This window comes from Dermacentor silvarum, chromosome 8 (genome assembly GCF_013339745.2).
Source record: "Dermacentor silvarum isolate Dsil-2018 chromosome 8, BIME_Dsil_1.4, whole genome shotgun sequence".
Taxonomy (NCBI): domain Eukaryota; kingdom Metazoa; phylum Arthropoda; class Arachnida; order Ixodida; family Ixodidae; genus Dermacentor; species Dermacentor silvarum.
Genome location: NC_051161.1, coordinates 148,209,606 through 148,228,662, shown reverse-complemented (window position 1 = coordinate 148,228,662; position 19,057 = coordinate 148,209,606). Strand labels below are relative to the sequence as shown.

At 48.3% G+C, this 19,057-nt stretch overlaps 1 protein-coding gene across 2 annotated transcripts in view; it reads left to right on the top strand.

The window, feature by feature from the left end:
• The window catches only part of LOC119461761 (glutathione S-transferase Mu 1), a 90,312-nt gene extending 78,002 nt beyond the window's left edge, over positions 1–12,310 (top strand). The window contains exon 4 of one of the 2 annotated variants that reach the window (XM_049672122.1): positions 12,056–12,310. In XM_049672122.1, the coding sequence (XP_049528079.1) occupies positions 12,056–12,247 (192 nt within the window). In that variant the 3' untranslated portion in view covers positions 12,248–12,310. The remainder of the gene's footprint in view (positions 1–12,055) is intronic. The other variant, XM_049672121.1, reaches the window with a different exon arrangement.
• The last annotated feature ends 6,747 nt before the right edge of the window (positions 12,311–19,057 follow it).

The window sequence follows — 19,057 nt, the reverse complement described above, 5'->3', positions numbered from 1 at the left end:
AGTGTAAATTGTAGATGATTGTAGGCTTTATAAGCGGTAATGAACAATTTAAACAAAAAATGAGAATATCCATAGAGATAGGAGGGCGAAGCAGAAAGCCAATGCCGTTATTTTTTTTTTTTTTTTTTTGCCAAATTGCGACTGTACATGCTAAGTCAACGTATGCATTCCCAGCGGTGGACCTTTCTTGGACCGGCGTGGCCTTATCTGCCGGTAGTTCCGCGGCACGGCGCTGCTGTTTGTTGTTGAATAGGGTGCCTCGATGCCAGTGCCGCCGTTCAGGGTGGTGCCATCCTTTGACCATCCCCGCGCCGCCGCTTTCTCGCTGCGACGCCATCTTGAATCACAGCGAGCGATTGCGATTGCTTGGTGCCGGTGCTTAGTTCGAGACACAGTGCGCGCGGATGCTTCGCTGACGCTTCTACTTGCTGGATAGTGTTCAGCCGCATGAATGACAAGCTTGTCAAGTGCATCGAGTCCATATGACGGGCTGTTGTGTTCCCAAGTGCACCGGATCGACGCGTAAACGGCTTCGTTGTTTACGCTTCCCCCGGGACCCAGAGCGAAGGAAGAGATGGGAAGCCCAAGTAAAGTGGTATCACTGGAAGGCAACGGATAGCTCCTACACTTCCGACGTAAGTGTCAAGAAAGTTTAGACTATCGCATCGTGTTTTTCATTTAAATAAGAAAGTATTCTCTGATCCTCGCTCACGTACCTACGTTCGCTCACGAACTACGCACTGCACCGATGCTGTCTGAGTAGCCTATGGTTTGCGAGCGCGCGTCGCATAGGCTTTTGCCGTTTTGATCAGCGCAGTCTATGCGAGTAGTACCCTTATTTTAAGGACTGACGAAAATGCTTCGCCGCGAAATAGTCTTACAATAGCTACAAATCGGCATGTAAACCATCTATTTTACTTTTGCACGGGAAGCACACATCGTGTGTGTCTCTTGTTTCTTTTTTTTTCCCTCAGTTTCTTTTTTCGCTACTGGTTATTTGGGACTAAAGAACGCAGTGCTTCTTCTGGGGAGAGCGGCTGTTGTGTACGTGGCAAGCGGAGCATTGTGATTTTCTCTGATTTCTCAGCAGATATCTTGCGGATCTTAGGTTGTTACGTTATATAGATGATTTTTTAGACGAATATATTTGTAGCGTGGTGTTCGTAAGCCGATGGTCATTCGTGCTCATTCCCGATCGTAGTGGGTACTGTGACGGTCTTTAAATGCCTGTGCACGGTATGCCCAGGTGTAGTAGAGTTAAGGGGCATCATGGGACCAAAATGTTTCGGCGCTTTCTGGCTTGGTGTCTGTTGTAGCCTGTGCATTTCTTCGAAACGTGTGAAGCGAGGTAATACAGCATTACTTCTGCGAAAATTTATTTTTAAGCACTGTAATGGGTTCTCTGTATTTAAAAGGCAACTTTTCATATCAATAATCACTTTTGTTGTTTTACTTGTACTTAGAAACACTTTGAAGAGGACCTGTATGAGGGGAATCGTCAGGATAGGCGCCGTCTGTTAAAGTCAACAGCCCTACATCATCATGGACTATATTTTCGAAGTGAAAAACATTGCTAATCTGTATTTGACTGTCTTAGTTTCATTTACGGTTTTTGTACGCGATATGTATGCAGTGTTTATTTTTTCAATGTAGTTATCAGTGTTCTAATGGCTATTTATAAAATGTTCTGTACTCGCCATCGATGTGTTTGGCTGATGCGACGTATTCGATGGTATCTGATGTATTCTGGCTGGATATCTTGATTAATATTACCCGCGGTGGCGTTTTCTTGTTTGTATTCTTGTTTTCGATTTATATTGTGTGTAATAAGGTTGATGTACTCACTTGAAATCCTCCCCATGTAATCAATAAATTTAAAAAAAAAAACTCTCCCTATCCCGAATTGTGTGTGTCGAGCCTACCTTGCGAATTTTTTTTATCTCGTCTTTCAACATAACCTTCAGGCGCCACACAGTACATATAATTTTTCATGTACATATCTCTTTCATGACTGACTGCACTAGACATTACTAAGTAAATGTATTTTGTTCATCATTTGGTTTCTTGTGTGTACTACGCAAGATTGACACCGACAAGTTACGTTACATTTTTCTTTACAGCACTAACTAAACCTTATTTTCACATCGCAGTTATTTTTACACCAGCTTAATCCTGTCAGCACACAGTTTTGTGGGCAAAAAACGCAAAATTGCGCGTAGATATCGTCAAATAATTGTAACGAACGCGAAGAACACGCGCAACGCAAGGGAAACTAACCGCCGTGCGCGAGTGGCTGGCTACGGTAAAGAAGGCGTGACGTGTAAACCAAAATACAAGACTAACATTTATTGAGGTAAAAGGGAAGGGGTTTAGGACCTAGATGGGTGGGGCCCCAAGTCCAGGGCTCCACTGGCTTCTGCCGCCAGCCGGACGTGGCCCAGAAGCGCTAGTTGCACTTCCGGGTCTGAGCTAGCGAGGAGTGCCTCCCATTGCTCCGGAGAGCTTTCTAGTCTGTACCTATCCTGTAAAGAATTTAGTTTCTCTGGCCTTTTACTACATCCCCATGAGACGTGGTAGAGGGTCGGTGGCGATTCGCGACACCACGGACAATCGTGCCCGTACAAGGTTGGAAAAATTTTGTGCAGTCGCAATAAATTTGGATAGACCCCCGTTTGAATTCTACGGAGGTCCATTGCGTCTTCCACTTCAAGAGATTTGTGGGGGACGCCATACTTTTGCCGTGCGCCTCGCTGATGAGCAAGAATCTCGCGCGGATCCAACCGAGCAGGATCACTGTCTTCCTCCCCGCGAAGGCCATCCAGTGTCGTGTGGGGTGGTTGTAATTGGGAGGGCGGCTGGTGCTCCGCTCGGTTCGTGAGCTCTCGAGCTAGAGCGTCCGCCCTCTCGTTACCCTCTAGGCCAGCATGTCCCGGGCACCAGACCAGCCTATAAGTGTTTTTTAGTTCCCTTCCTAATAAGTTGCGTATTTTTAATGGGAGGCGGCCATTCGTAAAGAGTCAGCACGCCTCCTGGGAATCCGAGATGATGGTGATGTAGGCCTTCCCGACTTTTCGCTCCTCACGTTTAATTGCCAAGGCGATGGCGAAACACTCGGCCTTGGCGATCGAGGACGTGTACAGGGAGGCGCTTGATACCATGCTACTCGTGTCGCTATTGATTACTGTAACTACTGCGCGCTTCCAATTATATCTCGAAGCGTCTGCGTAGAGTACGTTGTCATTGCCTCTGACTAGTTTTCGGAGCCATTTTATTCGTTCCTCTCTCCTTTTTTTATGCCTTTCTTTGGCCATATTCTTCGGGATAGCGGCTACCGAGATGTTGCGTCGAACGGATTCTGGCATGTCCACTAGCACCTCGTCCAAGTTTTGGGGATGCGGTGGAAAGCCCGTCCTTATCAGAATCTCCCTTCCCCACCTCGTCTGGCTGAGACGGTTCCTTTGAGAGATTAATGTAGCAGCCTTGAGCTCGGCGTACGTGTTATGCACGCCGATCCCGAGGAGCCTGTCTGTCGCAGTGGCTACCGGTAAAGCTCATGCCGCCTTGTAGATCCCTCTAATGATAGAGTCTACTTGCCCTTCCTCGCTCTTGTTGAGCGTGTGGAAGGGCAAGCTGTATCTCAACTTACTTATTACGAGCGCCTGCACTAAACGTAGAGTGTCGGTTTCCTTCATCCCCTTTTTGTGGAAGGTAATCCTCTGAATCATCCTAGCCGCCTGTTTGGTTCCCGATTTTAGGAGACCAATTGTGTAATCTGCCCTACCGTTGCTCTGAACCCAGAAACCCAGGATACGAGCAACGGTGACCTCTTTAATTTTCTGATTTTCGATTTGGATTTCTACTTGTCCGTTACTTTTGTAACGTTTTCCATGTGTACGGATCACCTCCGACTTTTCGGGGGCGCAGCTGAGACCGCTGGCTCTGGCAAAGTTTTCTACGACCAGGGCCGCCTCCTGCAGGGTCTGCTCCTTGCTGGCCAGAGACCCGCGCGTGATGTCATCCGCGTAGAGAGTGTAACCTAGCTGCGGGACACCGTCCAAGGCCCGCGCGAGTCTACGCATGGCCATGTTAAACAACAAAGATATGATGGCTCCCTGAGGCGTGCCCTTGTTTGGCATTTGGAAAGGTTCAGACTTTACTTGTGAGATACCAATTGTTGCCGTCCTCTCCGTGAGGAAAGCCCTTATATAGTTGAATATGTTTTCGCCTGCAACCAATTATATTTAACTCTGAGAGTATAGCCTCGTGAGATATATTATCAAAAGCCCCCTTCAGGTCGAAAGCAAGCAGCAAATGCTCCCCAACCGTGGGAACGCCTTTTAGGACCTCTTCCTGTAACAGGAGGAAAGCGTCCTGTGTCGAGAGGCGACTGCTGAAGCCCAGCATGGTAGCTGGGAACAGGCCCCTGTCCTCTATGAAATTTTGAAGTCTGGTGTGAATGACCTGTTCGAAAAGCTTTCCCATGCATGACGTCAGTGATATGGGTCTGAGTGCCTGCAGGGAAGGCTTCTTCCCGGGTTTTGGAATGGTTATAATTTTGGCCTTTTTCCATTCTTCAGGGATCTTTCCTTTAAGCCAATAGTGTTCATTAAATTTATTTGTTAGGTCCTCTATGACTTTGTCACTAGGGTTCCTGATCATGGCATTTGTAATTTGGTCCTCACCGGGGCTGTGTTCCTCTTGGCCGCCTGGGCTGCCGCAAAGACTTTGTTATCGGCGCGTCTAGGTTTTCATTTTTTGCTCCCGTGTAACTGATTTGATTGGTCGAATTTGTTGTGGTTGCACTCTCGCCAATGTATCTGGCCTTGAGAGCCTTATGAGGTCGTCATCCGTGCCCGGGAAGTCTTCCGCGATTTTCTGCATTGTTCTGTTGGTCGCGGATTTGGACTTATCTGGGTCAAAGATGTTCCTCAGGATGGTCCAAGTTTTAGCAGTGCTTAGTGTGCCCTGAAGCGAGCTGCAAAAGCTGACCCATCCCTCAGTTGCCAATTTGCTTGCGTGTTCGTTTTCTTCCTCTGCCAGAGCCGCGATCCTGCGCAAGAGTTTCCTATTCAGTCGTTGACTTCTCCATCGCTTCAGGAGGCTTCGCCTGATCTCCCATAGGCGTAACAGGTGGCTATCTACTGCCGGTGCCTCTATGGTTCTTGCTATTTTCTTCGTTTTGTTTGCGTGTACCGATTTTATGTACTCAGACCAAGCCTCAATTGATTCCCGTACGGATTCGGGTGGGGGATCCCATTTTCTTAATTCCGCCCAATCTGTGATCCTCGCGTCCCCTATGACTCTGCGCAATTTGGGTGTCGATAGGGAGACGCTGATGATATAATGGTCGCTTCCTAGATTTTCCTCCAGATTTGTCCAGGAAGCGTCTTTGATGTTGAAGGTGAAAGTGAGGTCTGGGAACGTGTCCCTACTTACACTGTTGTGTAAGTAGGGACACTCTTGTGGGCCGCGGTGGGAAGCGTTATTAAGGTCAGACCCAGCCTAGACGCAGCGTGCGCGAGACGCGTTCCCTTGGGTGAGTCTTTTATATAACCCCATGCGCTGTTAGGTGCGTTAAAATCGCCCAACGCCAATAGGCGGTCCTTGGTGCCCGTGATATTAACCGCTTGCGCGAGGAGCTCGCTAAATCCACATCTCTCTCTTTTGGAGGACTGTATAAGTTCACTATTACAGTCCTCGCTTTGCCCCTCTTTTCGGGGAATAAGCTGATTATTTGATGATTGAATTTAAGACTTTCTATATACTCTGCCTTTTCCGCAATCGTCTTGCTCACCAGCGTGGCTATGCGGGGATAATTAGGATTTTGCAGGGCGTAGTATCCGCGCAGCTTGACCATTTTGGTGCCAATTTCTTGCAAGCATACTACGTCCGGTTGAATTGGTGCCGAGTTTATATAATTCTGGAGTGCAGCTGCGCGCTTGTGAAAAGTGCGGCAATTCCACTGCCAGATCTCTAATTGTTCCGCACTTCTTAAATTATTTTGGCCATGATGTATGGGCGCTTCCGTGTCGTCGCGCTCCGCCTTTGATTATTTGCTCCTGCCCGCGGAGGCCGAGCGAGGGCGCTTGTTTATCGCCCTCTGCAAACTTCCCACGGCTTCGTTTACGTACTGTCGTTGAGTTCTCAATTCCTCTCCGACGAAAAGTTTGATTTCCATCATGAAATCTTGTAGGAGTTTATTAACAGTTAGCGATACCCTGCCTGTTTTCCTGTAACTATGCCTGTATTTGCTGCGTTAATTGATCGTTGTTATTTAGTATAACGTTCGGGGCGGTGGTGGCACTTTCGTCCATCCCCCCTTCCCCTCCTTCACCCGATGTCGCGGTTCCCCTTGAATTCACGCGGTTTATTGACGGTGTATCGCTTGTGCTCTCACTACAGCCTCCAGCTGTCCCTTTCGGAAATTGCGGTGGTGGCTGCAGCTTAGCCTCTAGCCTTCTCTCTAATGAAGATATTGCCACCTGTAAATCATTACGCTCCTCGGCCATTTGTTTCCTGAGCTGCTTGACCTCTTGCGTCAGCCTCTTATTTTCTTCTAATATTTTTATATTGCGGATTTTCTGTTACCGGAGCACTGGGAGATATTACTATCGCCCAGCTCACCTGATTTTTGTTTGTCTGACCGGCGGCTTGCGGGTCTTTTGATTCCTTGGCCTGGAGGGAGCCCGTGTTGGTCTGGGGTCCTCCGCTTTTGTTCTGTTTCTTTAGGCTGGATGACCCAGGGTGAGCAGATACCGTGCTGCCGTTGTTGATTTGCCACTGGTTCTTAGATTGAGATCTTGATCTGGAACTCGATGAGGATTGGGATCTTGATCTCGACTGGTGCTGTACCTCCCGTTCCGAGCTGAACCATCGATGCTTGTGCAGTTCTAGTTGAGGGAATTCGCTGTCCGAGTTGGCATCGCAGGTCCACTCAGGTTGGTCTCCCCTCTTTTTTGGCTGCTCCATCCTGGATTTTCTGGGAGGAGCAACGCTTTTAAGTTTTTTCTTGCATAGACTGTCTCCCGTGGGGTGCTCCCCGTCACAGATGGCACACTTGGGGGTGCAGTGGTGTCCTAGCGTTGGTTCTCTTGCCCCGCACTTGGGGCACACGTTGACATTTGGAGTTGGACATACATCCGTTCGGTGTCCGGTTAGCGTATTCCTATTTCAGCCCCCGTACAGCGCTCGACCGCTGGCGCCACGCTGCGCCGCTCGCACGTACCGCGTTTCTAGGTGGTTGCTTTCGCCGAGGGCGCTCGAACGCAATCATATGGTTCGCATGCTTGCTGACCTTGCAAGTGTTGCTGTATGACTGAGCACAGGCTGTCAAATGTGTTAAACGTTTCTGTGCTGTGAGTGGCAGCGCAGTAAACTGGGGCAAGTGCCTGGGATTCTGGCACGGAGACTGGCCGGAGGCCCCGGACACCTTTGCCAACATGAGTTTCGTAACGACTCCGGTTAAATACTTGGGAGCTCCACTCCAGTGCTTCAAAGACAGTGAATCGTACTGGAGGAGTGAAGTCGATAACCTGCGGGACAAAGTAAACAAGTGGAATGGCTGGAATTGGTCTATGTTTTCCAGAGCTACAATTTGTAACATTTTTTTAGTGAGCAAACTTTGGCATATCCTCCAAGTGTTGCACTGCTCAAGGGTAAACATTCAGAAAATTCACCGTGTGTTCGCTGTGTTCGTGTGGGCATCGTCTTGGGAAAGATCAAGTCGAACCAATTTATTTCTTCGAGTTCGAAATGGAGGACTTGGTTTGTCACATTTATTTTTGAGACAGGTAGTCAATCGATTTTCTTTCTTCAGGGACGTAAAAAACCCGTTCCTATACACTGTATGTCAACTTCGCCTGGGGAGACACTTGCCCAACATGGTTGTCTCAACCGGCAGTTTGCCCGGTGGTGTTTATGGTTTTCTTCGTGAAGTTGTGGTTTCTTGTAGGTTTTTGTCAGCGCGGTTTTCACTAGAATACTTGAGTGAAGTCAATCGGAAAAAATTGTACAAGGACCTTTGTGATGTTGTTCTACCCGTGCCTCTATATCGATCCCTTTATGGTGCAGGCCATGGGCACAATGTTCTAAAGCGTGTTAAGGCAATGCTAATACCGTCAGGTGTTAAGACTTTCTTTTTTAAGTTACACACAGGCATGCTCACTGTCAAACCATGGATGGCTGAAAGGGGTTTTTTGTTCCCTGGGGCACCCATTGTATAATATGCAGAAAGGAGGAGACAATTGAGCATGTATTCCTGGATTGTTGGGATGCTGTTTTTCTTTGGGATGTGCTCCAGCGCACAATCAAAAAAGAATTCCCCCTCGATGCGTATGGCATTCGCTACTTGCCAATAGAAAGTGATGACGGCACCCCATTCGATATGGTAATGCTCATGGCCCTGCATAGCATTTGGAAATGCAGAATGGCAGTAAGGCACGCTGATCTCGATGCAAGAGCGGCTCGCCAGTATTTTAAAGAAAGCATAAGGGACTTTGTGGAAGAACAAAAGTTGCTAGAATGTATCCCAGAATGGTTGCCTCGGGTGGAATTATTACTGACGATGAGACAATTTTAGCGTGTACGCGTCCGCACAAGTTGAGCGGTCGTATTTAACGAATATTATGATTGTGATTCTGTTTTGTTATTCTCTGTGAATTTATATATTTCTGTGTGTGCCAAAGACCGGCAATAAAGAAAAAAAAAAAGTTGCTGTATGACTGAGTGGTTACGGCGCTCGCTTCGGGATTATGCGTACGCGGGTTCGATTCCCGCCCTGGCTCGATTTTTTTTATTCTATCACGCTTTTTTTTATTGCGATAGCAATTATATGGACACTCAAAAGCAGATTTCTGCCTTCGGCGTCGCCGTCGCCGTAGCCGTCGCCGTCGCCGTGAGGTTCCGTATGACGTCAATAGAGATGAAATCGGCGCCGATGATCATAAGTGGTTCTTGAGGGAAAGGGAAAGGTTGGCGCTATCTTCTGCAGCCCTTGAGGGAGCACGGATCGGCGCCGATATATAAGTGGTTCTTGAGGGAAAGGGAAAGGTTGGCGCTATCTTCTGCAGCCCTTGAGGGAGCACGGCTCAGGTAAGTGGTTCTTGAGGGAAAGGGAAAGGTTGGCGCTATCTTCTGCAGCCCTTGAGGGAGCACGGCTCAGCGCCCGAACGCTGTATGTGCGAGTGAAAGAGCGCGAGGGGCGCGCGCTTTTACGGGGAATGAACGCACGGCGGAGAACAAACGCGCGTTCTGCGCCGTGCTCCCTTAAGGGCTGCAGAAGTAGGCGTCTCTTTCCTCCTTTACAATCACCATACATGTAGAGAAAACGCGCCTTCTTCCGACGCGCGAGAGGCCGTGGGGGAGGGGGGAAGGAGGGAAATGAGGCGACGTTTAGCTGCGGCACCAAGTGCCTATTTATATCAGAGGCTCCGGCAACCATCACCAACGCCGCACGCATTTTGAGCGAACGCGGACAAAACGCCGACGGCGTCGACAACAGTTCTGCGTGTTGCCGGTGCTGCTGCATGTCCAAGTTTATACAGCTGATAAAGCTAATATCATTACTCCGTGTAGCTCTTTACAAATTTTCTATCGCAATTGATGCTTCGCCTTTCAGGTGAAACTGCGACAACTTTTTTCTTTTCCTGTCTGTTTGCCAGCGCGGTCGTTTGAACCCCGGCGCCACGGCGGAAGCCGTGGTGCCGGGCGCCGACGCGAAGCGGCGGTCGTTGGGGTGTTGCGGAGCGCAGCGTAGCAACACCCCAAATAAAAAAATACTGCTCCAGTCAGGTAGACTGCTCCCTCCCTGATAGTGAGATTATATTTGGATCATCAAAACAGTGATGCGTTTATTTAGGAATACCACCGATCCCCTAACAGCAGGCTAGTCAGCCCCAACCCAGCGTGTTCTCCGTAAATGCCTCCTCCGTTCCAACGGCGGCGGCTAGAAACATGGTACGCGCGAGCGGCGCCAGCGGTCGAGCGCTGTACGGGGGCTGAAATAGAAATACGCGTCCGGTTAAGAGGCATATCTTGCATACCTGTACTGTTGGCTTGTATGGGTAGCAGATTAACTCGGCTCCCATCATGTATACGCTCCTTGGCAGTACACGGCCCGTGAATGTGATTATTGCCGTCTTTGACGAGCCCAACATTCTTGCTCTCTCAATTTTCACTCCTTGTGTCCGAACACGCAGGTTCTCCATAAGCTCAGCCTGCGAAGTTCCGGCTAGTATTCCGTGAACTATTCCGCGCAGGACGCCTTCGGGGTTGAAGGAGTGAGTTGTCCCCCTGATGTTTAATTGGCTGATCTCTCGCAGCCTACTCGCCACGTCTTCGCTTGGCGAGGATAAGATTAAAATGTTTGATCCTGGGTGGATCCGCCACAAAATGTCGTTGCCGTTGAAACTTTGTTGGCAGGCATCTATCACCGCCCTGGAGAGTTCCAGTCCCAATATGTTTTTCACCAAAAGACCCCTGTGTGGCCTCAGAATAATCTTGATATCCTCTTTTGGCAGAGGAGGTGGGCCGCGGCGTTTCATCCGTCGTAATCCCTGTTTGGCGTGACTTTTTTTTTCTTTTTCGGTGAGTGGATCGCTTTTCTATTTCTCGTTTGTATTCGCAGTCTTCTCCATGTCGGATTTCTGCTTTTTTAACTGTTTCTTCTGTTGCCTGCGTGATAGGACGGTATGCCAAGCGTCCTCAGTCCAAGTGCGGCGTTCCGAATCGTCGCAATTCTCGTTTCCGAGAGACGCGTCGCCAGACGCAGGTTGTTCATCCGAACTTGTCTGCGGAGACGAGATTTTCCTCTCGTCCGTTTCATTGGTTAGACATATCGGCTCCTGAGAAGGGCCGGGAAGCTCTTCATCGACGTCCATATGGCGAAAAAGGCGATCAAGCCCAGCTAGGCATGCTGTTGGCTTATGCGTTTCCCGCTAGTGTTCTTAGCGTTTCACACAGAAAGGAACGAAGGTTAGGTAAATATCGCTCAGCTTGAGTCCTTCGTTCGTGTCGGTAAGTGTCCAAATTCACTGGTTGTTGGTCCGTGCGCCCACACAGACACACAAAGCCGTCGCACCCCGCACGTGCGAGAGTCTCCCGCGATGCGCGACGCCGGCCGTAGTCGTCGTGAGGGTTAGCGTCCTTACTTGTGCTTCCAATCTTCCGAAAGCGGTTTCTCCTCGTAAAGTCATTCCTGGTCCGTCGTTCACAGCTTCACGAAGCAGAATATACGATTTTCAGGTGGGTTTGAGCGAAAATTCCTCTTGAAAACCTTTGAGAAGGCGGAGCGTAGTGCGAGTCCGTCCTCGCCGATCGGCGCTCCGCCTCAATATATAGCGAAAAAGAAAAACTTCCACACACAGGGGGTCGCAAACCTGATATACCTAGCATCGAAGCGCAAAAAAAAAATAGTGCGTATTTCAAACATGCACACGGCATATTAAATGTGATTGAATTAGGCAACTTGGGGCAGATTCCCGGCGCCATACATTTACGTCTTCGACCTTCGACGATTTAACGGCTATTGGTTATAAAGATGTGCAGATGCGATACCGATAAAAAAAATCCTCATCAAGGCAAAGCACTTGGAAGTGCGCCGCGAGTAATTTTGGGCGGCTTACATCCGTATCACGGCGCATCAACAGGAATGGAGATTAGTAGGAGAGAGGGGAAGAGGCTGTGGCGACGGCACTGCAGCAATGGAGACGGGTATGGGAAGAGGGGGAAAGAGTGTGGTGACGGCGCCTGTGCAAGTGGCCTGCGCTTCTCTGGATATAACGTCCCAGGTGTCAAAGGTGCCAGCACGGCTGCAGCAGCGGTTGCGGCAGATGCATGATAAGTGCGGTGACCGCGGCGGCGCTTGTGTCGGCGTAGTGTGGTGCCGTATGAACAAAATGTATGATTTCATAATGTATGCGGCCTCATCTATGCAACCCATGTATGCAGCCTAAACAGCTGGTAATCCGTCCCCATATGAATGTTGCGGCCCCACGATTTTTTTTTTTTTTTAGTGTGCAGTGGCGTCAAGCAGGTATTGTCACTGCTCTTCTCGCAGGTGATTAAGACCATGGGCCCAAGCACCTTCCGCAAGGGCTTCCCTGCCCTCGAGGAGTACTGTCAGCGCGTCGCTGCCCTGCCAGGACTCAAGGAGTACCTCGCCTCGGACCGCTTCAAGTCGTGGCCTTTCTTGAGCCCCCTTGCCAAGGCTCTTGCGGCGCACAACAAGCCTCCCGCTGACGACTGCTGAGTGATGCAGTAGAGTGACCGGAATGCTTCTTTTTTGTGGAGGACTGCCCTGCTTGACTAATGATACTCTACCTCTTGCATTTACTGCTTGAAATAAAAAAATTTGCCTTTCTCAACCTGGCATCGCTAATCACTCAACCGGCTGTGACGTAGCTCATTTGTGCGTGCACTTTCTCGCTTACGATGGCTCCAGCCGTCTCGGCTTTGTCCGCTCATTGCCCACTTGAGCTAACTTTGGCTCTGACGTTTGAGTCAAGGAGCGCTGTTTCTATACGAGGAAGCTCCGAGGGGGACAGCAGGTGTTTAATGCTCACTCGCCGCATAGCTAATGCCTTACGAAGGGTCAAGCGTAGTGCTCCGACGGTGGCGTCGGAAAGTGCGTGGGCAGTGACTATCACCGCCGATGTTGTCACCCACCAAGCGACCGTTTACCAGAGCCTGCCTGTTAAGCTGAGGGGAATGTAGAAGGGAGGGAGGGAAAGGGGGAACTAAGTATGGTTCCAGTCTTTGGCATCGTAAAGCTCTTCCGAAAGTTGATGCGTATACTGGAGGACATCTGTTTCCTGTATCCATCGCAAAACCTTGAAATAGACGGCGGTTTCATGTCGCCCCCTCTCCCAGAGGGTGGAATACAAGACCTTGTGCTTTTATTTCGTTGAACAAGGAATCGTAGTAGGTCAGAATGAATGTGAAGCTTTCCAGTGCGCTGTTTCTTGTAGGCCCATTATGCGGTTTTAATATTTTAAGCTCCATTATAATCTGCGCCACGTCACCTAATCATAATGTTTTTCCAATGACTCTCTGGGGCAGCCTTAGTTAAATGTTTCTACGAGCCACCTGAAGAGCAAAGTTCATACCTCGATGCCCATACTATAGTTTCCTAAAATAATTACTAGAGGGAACTCTATCGCCGAAATCGTGCAGCCACCAGGCGAACGATGGGTATTTCATAGATTTGTCTGATCTTCATGCTTGTGGATTCAGACGTTCTTGGAGCTTTGTTTGATACACTTCATCTCCCTTCATTGTCCTAAATTTTGTAACAATCTATACTTTTCTAAGTGAGCAATGCTCTGCGCTACTAATTGCAGCAGTTAGGCTCGCCGAGGTGGCCAAATCGAAACGCGCCAAGCATCGATCGACGCGCTGGCTTGCCTGCGAGAAATTCATAAGCGCGTTCCTACTCTTGTTAGTGCATGCGTTCGTGGCGTAAACGTTTCCATATCTGACTTCTGTGCTTGAGGCCCTATGTTCAAATCCTGCCGTCGTGCAATTTTAATAATTTTCCTGTATTTTTTTATTTCGTAGTACTTAGCGGAAAATGATGAGCTTAGATATTCATGAATCCGTTCGAAGACAGAAGGGACGAAATTTAGGCAAATCCATGTTCCTACCCATCATTCCCATGCGGGCTGCACCACTCCGCTTTCAGCTGCCGTAGACACTCGCGCCAGAGTTCCCTCTAGTAATTATTGTGTGAAACTATCCCGTGGCCCATACCTTCCGTTGAGCCTTAAATTGTGCAAGAGGGCTTGCTCGACGCTACGAACTGTGGAATCCGCGCTATTGCGTGATTTGTAAGCGTATGTTCTACAGTGCGGCCTATGTCCGTAGTGTATATAGACCAGCTAGCTGCACTTTCGGTTTCTTACTGCAAGCAGTTGCGCACATTCCATTATTGGAACTTTAGATTGCCTGCCTTGAGCAGTATAAAAATGGCGCGGTAAGGTACGCGGCGCACAAAGCTCGTCGAATGCGTAAACCACGACACGGGACAGCGCACAATGGAATGTCACTGTGGAGGGCCGCACTGCACTAGGAGATTCGTACTGCACATTTGAGCACATTAAAGGTGACAGTGCTTTGAATGCGGAAACTTAAGTATAAAAAGGAGAGACGACGACGAAGTTGATGCGTTCGGCTGGTGGTTCCTTTGATGCTGAATTTTTCTATTTCTTACGTTTAATCGCTCATCAGCGCCACCCAGCGCTGTTTGTACGGGCCTTCAATACTTATGCTTTGCTGGGAGGCCCTACCATCTCCTGCTGGGAGGTCCACTACCATCTCCTCCGGAGATGGTAGTGGACCCGTCTAGCGGCAGGGACAGATCTCCCGTCGCGAGAAAGCGCCTCAGCTCCTCAGTGGCATTGATTTCGAGTCTGACGCCAGGTAGGACTGACTCGGGTGCCTTCTTCTGCTAAGCATCGGCGTTCAAGAGGGAAGTCTTCGACATCGTCATCAAGCAAAGCAACAATCTTATACAGCAGCATTGTAACTACGACAGTATATAGCCTTCGTACCGGTCGACGTGATGGTAAGCATGAAGGCCATCTCCAAACAGAAACTGCATGATTTTTTTTCAAACTAGCCCCGGGTCTTATTCACGAGGTTCGAGTAAACCCACGGAAAACATCATCGCCATGGACAGAACAGATGAGAACACGGTGCAAACTCTACTTGATCTGTCGCAACTCTGTGGTGTCAATACGCGGGCTTACATTCCACAGGGCGCGGATGCAACTGGCGTCATATCTGATATTGATATATAACTTCAAGACGACGTCTTGAAAAATATGATCGTTTGCACGCCACCTCGCAAACTCATCAGTGCTCGAAGGCTCGGCTATTCTAAATGTGTGAAGATTCTTTTCGACTGAGCAAAGCTGTCTAGCCAGTTAAAGGCTGGATTAGTGCGATACTCAATTCAGTGTTCAGTGTTCAGTAACTGCAGACTTGTACAACGCTTGGTCCTCAGTGGCAGCGATGGAGGGGGGAAGGTGATTCCACTCTCTACTTGTCTTCGGAAGAAAAGAATGTAGAAAGAGATTAGTGCCCCACAAAGGAACGGCTACCTTATTTGGGTGGTCAACACGTGATGAAAAGTAAGCAGGTTCTGAGATGAATTCCTGTCGAAGTACTTGATTATGAAAGAAAATTTTATGAAAAAGCAAGAGACGGGAAATCCTTCTTCTCATTACCAGGTCTGGAAGGTGAAGAGTGGATTTCATCAAGGTTACACTGGCAGCACGAGCATAATTATTGCGTATAAATCGAGCTGAACGGTTCTGTACTGATTCTAAGGTGTCAATTAGCGTTGATTGAGCTGGGTCCCATACGGCTGAAGCGTACTCGAGCTTTGGACGGATTAATGTTTGATATAGCTGTAGTTTAAGGTGTGCTGGCGCTTGGCGAAAGTTTCGGCGAAGGTAACCAAGACTACGACAAGCATTGTTATGAATGTAGTTAATGTGAGAGTGCCATGATAAATCATTCGATATGTAAACACCAAGGTATTTGTAAGTACTAACCTGCTCTAATTTAGTTCCATTCAAGGTGTAGGTAAAAGGTTCAGAAGTGTTAGAAAAACGCGACATTGCCATACTTTTACATTTATTTACGTTAAGGGTCATTAGCCATGTACTACACCAGTCAGAGACGCGATTAGGGTCGGCTTGAAGAAGGTAGTTGTCGTTTTCGTTAGTTATTCTACGGTACATGACACAGTCATCTGCAAACAATTTTACGGATGACTTGATGTTACACGGAAGGTGATTGATATATATTAAAAAAGAGCAAAGGGCCTAAAGCTGATCCTTGTGGAACGCCAGATTTAACTGCGCAGGGATGTCAGGAACAATCATTAGCTGTTACGTACTGAGTGCGGTTCGTCAGAAAGCATTCTATCCAATTGAAGGATATTGGGGTCGATGTTCAGCGTGCTGAGCTTAAGTAGTAATAGTTGGTGCGACACTTTATCAAAGGCTTTTGCGAAGTCTAAAACCATGCAATCTACTGGAATTTTATTATCTAGTGCTAAGATAACATCATGCGTGAAAGACAGAAGCTGAGTTTCACACGAGTGGTGCTTACGAAAGCCGTGTTGGAACCTGGTGAAGAACGAGTTGGTTTCAAGAAATGTTATAAGGTTAGAATAGATTACATGCTCAAGCATCTTACAGGGGATAATTGTTAACGAAATTGGTCGGTAGTTTAAGGCAGAGTGCTGGTTACCGTATTTAAAGACGGGAATCACCTTCCCCACCTTCCAATCAGGTGGCAAAGTGGAGCACTGAAGAGACTGCATAAAAATCTGTGACAAAATTATGGAAGAGTACACTTCAGTGTTTTTATCTCATCGGTGCCACAGGCAGACGACAGCTTAAGTTTCCGGATTAAGTTAATGACTCCTTCAAATTCAATCACGAGAAAATCCATTGGGAAAAAACCCGCGGTCGCATAGCTGCGGTACTGAAATTGCTCGTGAATAGGAAAACATTGCGAAAAAACGTTGTTAAGAACGGAACAGCATTCTTCGTTGCGCAGTGGACGTCCCTCGGAATCAGTAAGTGTTATTACGGTGTCTTTCATTGGCTTAACGCTTTTCCACAACTTGGATGGGTCAGTAGACAATAGCGAGGGAAGCTTAATGTTGAGATAGTCACTCCTGGCGTTTTTGATAGAAGAGCGATATGCGGAAAGAGCTTCGTGATTAGCGTGCCAACGAAAAACACTGCTGCCGAGCTTTGCAGAACGGAAGAGCCGCTTTTTCTTATTAAGAAGCCTTTTTAGGTTTGTTGTAAACCATGGCGCTCGCTGCTTTTTGGATATAACTTGTACTGGTACGTGCCTGTCGATCAATGAAGCGACTTTGTCTCTAAAGAGGCTCCAATTCTGCTCGAGGGACCCGTCAGAAAATCCAGGCATATAATTATCAATGAACTGTTCCAGTTCCTTATTTATTGCTGCATTGTCCCCTTTCTTGTAGTTTCTTAATGTCTTGGTAATAGTAGTTCGGGATGAAATGTCGACGTTCAAGGTAATATTCAAGGCAGAAATGGTCACTAAGACCAGGGAAATAAGTCAATGAGTGCACCAAGTTTGGTGTCGTGGTCAGGATCAAATCCAACACGTTAGCAGACGTAAGGCCTACTCTTCTTGGTTTGATGACCAGTTGAGTGAAAGTGAAATCTAAACATAAATTAACAAGTAGTTTATTCTCGACGGTCATTTCAGTGTTTATAGGGCCAGTACCTGACCAATCAATTTTAGGGAAAGTTAAAGTCTCCTAACAGAAACAAAGGAGCATGCGGGAATTGTAAAACTAATGAGTTCAACGCGTCATGTAATATTTCAAAAAAAAATCAGGTGTCGCGTTGGGCGGCCTGTAGCACACACAAAAACAAGCACTTTGATGACGCAAAGGGATGTTCGAACAAACAAGCTCTAAGGAAGAATTCACTGGTATCATATGTGACGCTAGGTTATCGGCTACTGCTATAAGTACACCTCCCCCTTTTCCGGTGTGACGATCACATCGATAGACACTGTACTTTTTATCGCAGTCAACTAGTTCGCTACTTGCTACTTCGGCAGAAAGCCATGTTTCTGTAAGCGCCATAACGTCAGCAGAGCATGAGTCAACGTTAGCCGATAAAGTGTCTCTCTTATTGGTTATGCTTCGCACGTTTGCAAGCAGCAAGGATATGCTTCGTGGAACAGGCGGCGTTACGTTTGTTGTGCTAGGACAAGTGGCACGACCTGCAGACGTAGAAGCGGACGAGAAATCGCTTGAACTTACGGCACTTCCAGATTCTAGTTCACAAATACTACCAGTTGCTCGCGAGTATACTGTCACGTAGTAGTGACGATGAAGCAAACAGTCGTAAAACTGGGAATGACGAAACTGATTCTTTATTGGGCGAACCTGTGCCCACAAAAGCAAGTTACACTTGAAGCACAACGATAGCGGCGAACACAGTCGGCGATCGTCGAAATCTGATCAGCTGCGAAACGCGTCGGCTTTTATACCTGAGTCATCGAAGGTTCCAGATTAATCCCTGATGCCCGCGTGTCTTCCAGAAAGTTCTAGACAATTCGCGTCGCTCATACAATCAGATTACATGGGCGTCGGTGACCACAGACGACGGATAGAAGCATTGATAACGTCCGAGAAGCTTCCAATGCAGGCGCGTCCTGCGCCGAGCGATAACGTTTAACATTTGTCAGCCAATGTTGAAAGCGGCCACCGGTGAAAGATAAACATGTGTACGTGTCAATACCCTCCCCTTAAAAAGCATCGTCCCGATGCTACAAACAAACACGAAAGCGAAAACAAAACCATGCGTAATAAACAAAATAACAAAAAAACAATAACAAAGTAACAAAGTACCTAAGTTTGTCAGCGGGCGTAGAAAGGCTTAAGACGCACCACGTGGATGACTTCAGGTCGTGCCCGGCGCCGCTGTGATTGCGAAATGCCGTCTGGCACGACCTCATAGTCCAGTGCGCCAATACGTCGGGTGATCTTATATGGTCCGAAATAGCGACGTAACAGCTTCTCGCTAAGTCCTCGTCGGCGTATCGGAGTCCAGACCCAAACACGGTCACCGGGCTGGTACTCAACGTAGCGTCGTCGAAGGTTGTAGTGTCGGCTGTCGGTCCTCTGCTGGTTCTTGATGCGCAGTCGGGCGAGCTGTCGACCTTCTTCGGCACGCTGCAAATAGGCGGCAACGTCGAGATTTTCTTCGTCGGTGACGTCCGGTAGCATGGCGTCAAGCGTCGTTGCCGGGTTCCTTCCGTAGACCAGGTTGAACGGCGCCATGTGCGTCGTTTCTTGCACGGCCGTGTTGTATGCGAAGGTCACGTACGGAAAGATGGCATCCCACGTCTTGTGTTCGACGTCGACGTACATTGCCAGCATGTCGGCGATGGTCTTATTTAGGCGCTCGGTGAGGCCATTCGTCTGCGGGTGGTAGGCGGTGGTCCGGCGATGGCTTGTGTGGCTGTATCGCAGGATGGCTTGAGTTAGTTC